The following is an 8,297-nucleotide window of genomic DNA, read 5'->3' on the forward strand; positions in this document are numbered from 1 at the left end:
TTGGGCGTCGAAAAATAACGATTTAAACGATGATGAGACAAAAAAATTGTCTTTTAATTCGCATTTTTATAAGTTATAACCGTGTTGGAAAGATTAGCCTATTCGTATCAATACAAAACTCGCATACAAGTACAATATATAAACGTGTATATATACATATGTGTCCGTGTATACATACATATGTGTCCGTGTATACATACATATGTGTACGTGTATATATACATACAATAATCGCTCACACATATACATTTGCATATATCAGAGGCTTAAAACACATAAGTATGTAAACAAAATAACCATAAAGAAAAACGCCCTAACGTACGTAACATACAAACAAGCATACAATCATAAAAACGTACATACAATCTCATGTTTATTTTTGCATTTTTTTTAGAGGAAATCAAAGGTTTTGCATAATATTTTAAACAAACCACAAATAAACATACAATCAGACATACACAAACACAAACATACAACCAGATATATACACACAAACAATCAGACATACACACAAACACACACAAGCAAATACATACATACATACATTCAAACATACACTCTCACAAACGTACAATCACACATTCAGAAGTATTTAAAGCACGCGTGAACGCACGGACGCTTACTTAGTCCACCTTATTGCTCTATGTTATGACCTTTAATGATAATCTTTCCAGAGCCAGTCCTCATCATCGTCTTCTTCTTCATCATCTCCATCCTCATCATCTTCATCTTCGTCATCATCTTCTTCGTCATCATCTTCATCTTCTTCGTCATCATCTTCATCATCATCATCTTTATCATCTACGTCATTTCATCACCATCTTATTCATCTTCTTTATCATCATCCCTTTCTTTTATCATCATCTTCTTTTTCATCATCATCTTCTTCTTCTTCATCCTCATTTTTCATCATCATCCTCATCTTCTCCGTCCCTTTTGTCGTCATCATCGCCTTCACAATCGTCATCATGTCGGTTGTATTATTGTTGTTATTATTATTGTCGTTGATGTTGTTGTTGTTGTTGTTGTTGTTGTTGTTGTTGTTGTTGTTGTTGTGCAATTCAGTATGCATGTACCGTTCTAAATGTTTATTTTCCAATGAAAATTGCCATCTTCACACGTTCTTCAGTCATTTATTTTTTTTTTTTCGACCGATGCATTTTCTGTTTCTTTTTTTGCTCGTGATTTTTTTTGTTATTGTTGTCGTTGTTGTAATTATTGTTGTTGCTTGTGACTTTGTTGTTGTAATTGTTGTTGTTGTTGTAATTATTGTTGTTGCTTGTGATTTTGTTGTTGTAGTAGTTGTAAATGTTATTATTATTAATATAATTATCAATAATAATAAATTATAATAATTGTTATTATTGTTGTTGTTGTTGTAGTTGTAATTATTTAAAAAAAATCTCATTTGCTCAACGTTCGTTCGATTGCAAAGTTAAAAATATTTCAGTGCTTGTTAGTAATAACCTTAATAATAATAATAATAATAATAATAATAATATTATTATTATTAATTTATTAGAGCGACCGCAATAAGTGCAATTAATTAACATAGCAGAGGAGGAGACGGGGGGATGAATTTTATGTTGTTTATTATTCAAATTTCCTTATGACGTCATTATTCATTATTCATTATTATTATTGTTGTTGTTGTTTTTGTTGTTGTTGTTGTTTTTCATTTCATTTTTATATCATTGATTCTTTAGGCATCTTAATCAACGACGCGTCAAACGCTTTCTGTCCTATCTATATCGCCTGAGTTATCGTCTCATAGACGTCATCATTGTCATCATCGTCAAGTTTATTTATCATCGTCGTCGTCACCATCTTGGTTATCAAGTTTATCATCTTCATCACCTTCATCACCTTCATCATCTTGGAGATTTTTAACATCATTGTCGTCTTAACTAACCTGACGCTGTTGTATTCATCATCTGTATTCATCATTAAATCACATCATCGTTAGCACTCAGCAGAAAATTTTTATCATCTTCGTCGTCATCGTCGCCATCTCCACTTCCACCCATCGTGTGAGGTCTGATGTGTTGTGTGCTTAGCGAACGAATGACTGTATGACTTTCGTTAAATTATAACCGTTGAAGAGGAAATAAAAATGTAACTCAATGGAACTCAAATGAGTTAAATACGTATAAATACGTATATGTGTGCGCGCGTGTGCGTGTGTCTGTGATTATGTATGGGTCTGTGTCGTATGTTTCTTGTGTGTGTGTGTGTGTTTTTGTGTGTGTTTGTGCATGTATATGGGTGAATGTATGCGTCAATTTTTATTAGATTTTTGTATGTGTGAATATGTTTATACATAAAAATTGCATGTGTGTAAATGTTCGTATGTGTGTGTGTTGGGTATAAACACACGGCTATTGAATGCGTGTGTGTGTGTGTGTGTGTGTGTGTGTGTATGTGTGTGTGTGTGGTGTGTGTAATAACATTTGTATCTTAAGTGCTTAATAATTATGACGGGCTATTATTAGTTTTCCTCCTCATGCATATATGCATGTCGAAATTTACTTGTTCAGCGTAGATGGTGTTCTTCAGTCCTTGGTTTTGTTGGTAATTTATTTTTCTTTCAATGTTTTATTGATTATGTAAAAAGGCTACGTATTTTTATATCAACATCCCATCATCAACATCAACACCCATGAGTGTATGTGTATTTCAGAGGAGTTAACTTGAAAATGTACGTTCCTGGTGTGTGGAGTGTAATTTGGCGTATATGCGAAGCGAACAGCAAGTGGGAGTGTATGGGCAAAAACGTTAGTAGATGTAGGTCCATGAAGAAGAGTGTATGTAAGTTTGTATAAAAATATTGTTAGTATATGCGTTTAAAAATAAATGTAGGTAGGTTCGTGTGAAAAAAAGTGTGTATAAATGTGGATGTCGGTGTATATGAGACTCAATGTAGATAGGTTTGTATCGGTAAGAATATAAGTAGGTGGGTCGGATGAGGAGTGTAGTTTGGTGTGTATGTGAATAGCAGAAGGTAAGCAAAATATACAAACAGAAGTGTAGAATAGACAGTGTGAGAAGAAATGTATGAAAAAGAGTGTATATGAAACTTAGCTAGAAGCATTGGTAGGCTGTGTAAAAATGTGTGTAATAAGAAGAGTGTAGAAATGAACGCTGGTGTGTATAATATGCGGATGGGAGTGCATAAAAAGGAGTGTATAATATGAGAGGTGGTGCCGTGTAGCGTTATAAAGATGTTTGCACTGCGTACCATACATTACGAAATTGCAAATTGCTCTGTTATCGTTTGGTGGTACTATGTTTCATTTAATACTTATTCTTCTATGTCAGTTCGTCTGATTTTTATTACACCAGGAAACTATCAATGTTGTTGTTGTTTGTATTATTATTGTTTTCGTTGTTAATGCTGTTACTGATAGTGTGATTTTTATTAGCCTTATCAAAGTTTTTAACTTTACCATTTTTTTTGTTTTACGATGCTCATTTTAATGTCATTTCATGGACGTGTTTGTTGATGCCCTTGTATTATTGCTGTTGTAGCGTAGTTAGTGTGATTTTTTCAAGTTAATGTCATTCTTAAATTTCAATGAATTGTTTATTTGCCTATAATAAAAATCCAAACGTTTATACAATTGGATGGCGAATCATAAACTGATGTCTTATTAGCATTTGCAAGTGCTCTGAAACGTCAAAAAATGAATAAATAAATATAAAATGAATGAACGAATGAATGAATGAATGAATGAATGAATGAATGAATGAATGAATGAACGAACGAACGAACGAACGAACGAACGAACGAACGAACGAACGAACGAACGAACGAACGAACGAACGAACGAACGAACGAACGAACGAACGAACGAACGAACGAACGAACGAACGAACGAACGAACGAACGAACGAACGAACGAACGAACGAACGAACGAACGAACGAACGAACGAACGAACGAACGAACGAACGAACGAACGAATGAATGAATGAATGAATGAATGGAAGATAGTATAATTGTTTTATTTATTTATTTCATTGCTTTTTCTCTAAAATATGGCCCTTGAATAAATTTTTTTTAGCAAACACTTACATAATTAATTTCGCACATTGTAAATTTTTATTACTCTCCTATTTATTTAATTATTATTATTTAAATGAATGAATAAATTTATTATTATTATTGCTGTTTGTTATTATTTTTAGTATGGCTTTTGCAGTCAGAATAATTATAATAATGATAATGATAATAATGATAATAATGATAATAATAATAATAATTATTATTATCATTATTATTATATATATAATTTTCTAGGTGGTCTTATGAGTGCTTGTTAAATACGTTTAAAATTCAAATCATAATAATTAATTCTTTGTTATTAATTTGATATCTTTGCATAATAAATACTAATAATAACTATAATAGTATCGATAGTAGTAATAATAGTAGTAGTAATAATAATAATAATAATAATATAATAATAACATATAACATCGTGTTACAATATATAACGTAATATATCTAGTTAGAGCCATTACTCATTGGTCCATTATTACATATATATGTGTATTTGTCTGTACGTGTGTGTGTGTATCTGTGTGTGTGTGTATCTGTGTGTGTACGTGTGTACGCACCAAATCACACTTGAAGAGGTATTTGATATTAATGTTCGAATATAATTGCTGTTTGTCCAGTGTTGACATTATATCACTGGTGTGTGTTTGTGTGTGTGTTTGTGTGTGTGTGTGTGTGTGTGTGGTGTGTGTAGGACTAATTGAATTCAAATTTATTACAACTACATAGAATATTTGTGTCGAGTGATGGATAATTTTAAGTAGCAAGTTGGATTACTAAGTAAATAAACATTTAATAAGTTAATTAATTAATTAATTAGTTTAATTAATCATTAAACTTAATAATTAACTGATTTATTATATTATTTCGTATTTATTTTGCTCTAAACTTTCAACTTTTTAACACAGTAAGTCTTATTTTCTTAATTTTCAGCAGTTTAGGTTAAAAACAACCAAAAAACATTTGAATTGCCAAATTAAGTTACAACAACAACAACAACAATAATAACAATAATAATAAAATAATAACAACAATAATAATAATAAATTACTAAAAATAGCTGACCAATCGCATATGTCCACTGGTATCGAATAACCATTGTTAGTGGACAATAATGTTTGAAGGGGTGACACAACGTGCGTGTTATATTCGTCACTTCTATTATAGTTATAATAAAAATAATAATTATTATTATTATTGCCCATTGTTTTTTATTTTTATGATGAGTTTATGGGATATATTTTTTAGTAATAAAAAAAAAATAATAATAAAATCAAAATAATTTAGCGATTGATGTGATTTAAAAAGTGTGTGTGTGTGTGTGTGTCACGGGAAAAAGATATTAAATCGCTCACATTCTTATCTGACATCTGTACTTGAGATGGTGTTGACGTTGTTGATGTTTTTGTTGATGTGTTTGTTGGTGTTATTGTTGTTGTTGTTGTTGCCGATGTTGTTGTTGTTGTGTTTTATATGTTTATTTTTTTAGTATTTGTCATTCTGTATTTCCATCTAACTTTAAAAAATTCCCTTCGCGGTTGTTGTTTGTTTGCACTGGAAACATTTTGTACCTATTAACATTATACGCAAAAGATCATATTTTGTTGCTTTTGGTTTCAATTTGGATTTCATTAAAAATTAATAAATAAGGTAAAATATTCAAGTGTGGTACTAAATATAACACGCACACACGCACACGTACACACACACACGCACACAACACACACGCACACGCACGCACACACACTCAAACTAACTTTCACACGCATACATATATAAATACTACATAAACATCAACATAAGGACACATACCTACAAGAATTTGTAGATACGTATGAATGTTTGTTTGTATGTGTGCGTGCATGTGTGTATGTGTGTGTGTGTACGTACGTGCGTGTATGTACAAATACAGGCATAGATACGCATAAAACATGTTAATAGCTCTCCGGAGCAATCTTCCATCTTATTGTAAACAAATGCCAGGCCGCCATATTAAATTAAATTTCCATATAAGGAGATGATGTTCTTCTCTTTTTCGCCTCAATATGGCAGAGTGCTTTATGATTTAAAATAACTTTTAAGGAACATTTGACGACAACGACGACGACGATGATGATTGTGGTGGCAATGGTGTGGGGTGTGGTGTGGTGAGTATTGTGGCGATAATGATGAAGATAATGAAAACAAATACAAAGTGGAATAGAGTACTCAAACTGAATTTACATTTTCAGAGTTCATTGCGACAATAACAAACATACACCAGACACGCCTTAGCCACACCGCAACAGCCACACCCCAACGACGCCACACCACAACAGCTACACCACAAAAGCCACACCACAACGACGCCACACAATCGCCGCTACAACCATCAACAATTCAATCAAATCATTCCTGAACTCTTCAACCCACCCCGGGGCATGTAGCTGATTGCTGACCGCTGGTTGGCTGCGTAGATAGATGCTTGTTGTCGTCGTGGCCTATGAGGTCACACTTTGTGGCCAGGCACGTGATCAACCGGATGTTTGTGTTTTTCTGACTACGATGATGCAGTTGCAGTTTGCACTTATGTTGTTTTGCCACTGCAGTTATGTGTTGTTGTTAGTAATTTTAATGCTGTTACTTCAACATTTTCTAGCTAGACGCATAGTCATACAAACAGACATACAGACAAATACATACAAACACATTTCTTACCTAGTCACATAGTCATACAAACAAACAGACATACAGACAAATACATACAAACAAATTTTTTAGCTAGACACATAGTCATACAAACAAACAGACATACAGACTATTACATACAAACACATTTCTTAGCTAGTCACATAGTCATACAAAGAAACAGACATACAGACAAATACATACAAACAAATTTCTTAGCTAGACACATAGTCATACAAACAATCAGACATAGAAACAAGCCCACACACACATACACACAGACATACATATACACACGCAACAAAGCAAGCAAACTGGTAGGCAATTGAATAAACGCCGTTATGTCTAAGAGACACGTATCTTGGCCGACGTGTGTATATTTTAAATCTTTTTGTTCTTGCTACCTTTCCTTATTTGTTATCTTTTGTTGCTCCGCAGTAACGGGCGTATACTATTTCCGCTTTTAAGTGTTTTTTTTTGTTATGGCGACTTTTGGATCGGGGAATTACCAGAAAATGAAATGGAGATGATGATGATGATGATATGATGAATGTAGGGATGGTGATGATGACGACGACGATGATGATGATAGCGACATTAAAAATTATTGCAACCTAACCATAGTAACAACAACAACAAAAATAAATTACGATTATCATCACCTTCATCATATATTACGGCGACGATGACGAAGAAGAAGAAGAAGATGATGATAATGATAATGATCACGTGACCGTATTACGTCGCGTTACGTCAGGCCAGCTCCTAACCAGAAATAAATACCTTCTTCTAGGATTTTACGTTTCGTTACGTAAAATGGCAAAATTAAATAGGGAGGTGCCTCTGAGCTTGGATGTTGGAAAATCCAAAGCCAAAACCGTTTATTATTATTACTGTTATTGTTATTATTAATATTATTATTATTATTGTTATTATTATTGTTAATCAAAGAGCATGAGAGGATCGTGCATTATATTTTACGTCTTATTCATTCACACTCTGATATATAATTAATAATTTTCGATTGATTTCATTTGGATTTCATTTACTCGGTAGTAAATAAAAAAATGTTCCCATTATTATTATTATTATTATTATTATTATTATTATTATTATTATCATTATCATCACCACCAAACAGCGCGAGACCCGGTAGGCCACCGAAACGCACGAACGCCATGACCATTTCGTCGGCTGCCGCTGACGTCATGAAGAAGCAAAGAATCCAATTGGCCAGCGAGTTTTATCATCATCACCACCACCACCATCCTCATCATCCTCATCATCATACGTCGCCATCGTCATCGTCGTTTCTAGGTTAGGATTGTATTGTATGTTTGCTGTATGTATGTTTGTTTGTTTGTTTGTTTGTATGTTTGTTTGTTTGTGTGTATGTTTGTTTGTATGTTTGTTTGTATCTATGTATGTTTGTATGTATGTATGTTTGTATGTATGTTTTTTTGTTGTTTGTATGTGTGTTTTTACGTGTGTAAAGTATATTAGTATTTGTTTGTGTGCGTGTTTATCTTACGTAGGTGTTTGTTTGTGTGAGTGTGTGTTTGTGTGCCACC

General features: G+C 32.9%; 1 protein-coding gene across 1 annotated transcript in view; it reads left to right on the forward strand.

Annotated features, from left to right (window-relative positions):
- Positions 1–2,696: 2,696 nt before the first annotated feature.
- Positions 2,697–8,297, forward strand: part of HELRODRAFT_170499 (hypothetical protein) — a gene marked incomplete at both ends in the record, with an annotated part of 11,543 nt that continues 5,942 nt past the window's right edge. The window contains 3 exons of the mRNA XM_009016318.1: positions 2,697–2,774; positions 6,378–6,481; positions 7,868–7,966. Of these exons, the coding sequence (XP_009014566.1) occupies positions 2,697–2,774; positions 6,378–6,481; positions 7,868–7,966 (281 nt within the window). The remainder of the gene's footprint in view (positions 2,775–6,377; positions 6,482–7,867; positions 7,967–8,297) is intronic.

Source organism: Helobdella robusta (genome assembly GCF_000326865.2).
Source record: "Helobdella robusta unplaced genomic scaffold HELROscaffold_18, whole genome shotgun sequence".
NCBI classification, from domain to species: domain Eukaryota; kingdom Metazoa; phylum Annelida; class Clitellata; order Rhynchobdellida; family Glossiphoniidae; genus Helobdella; species Helobdella robusta.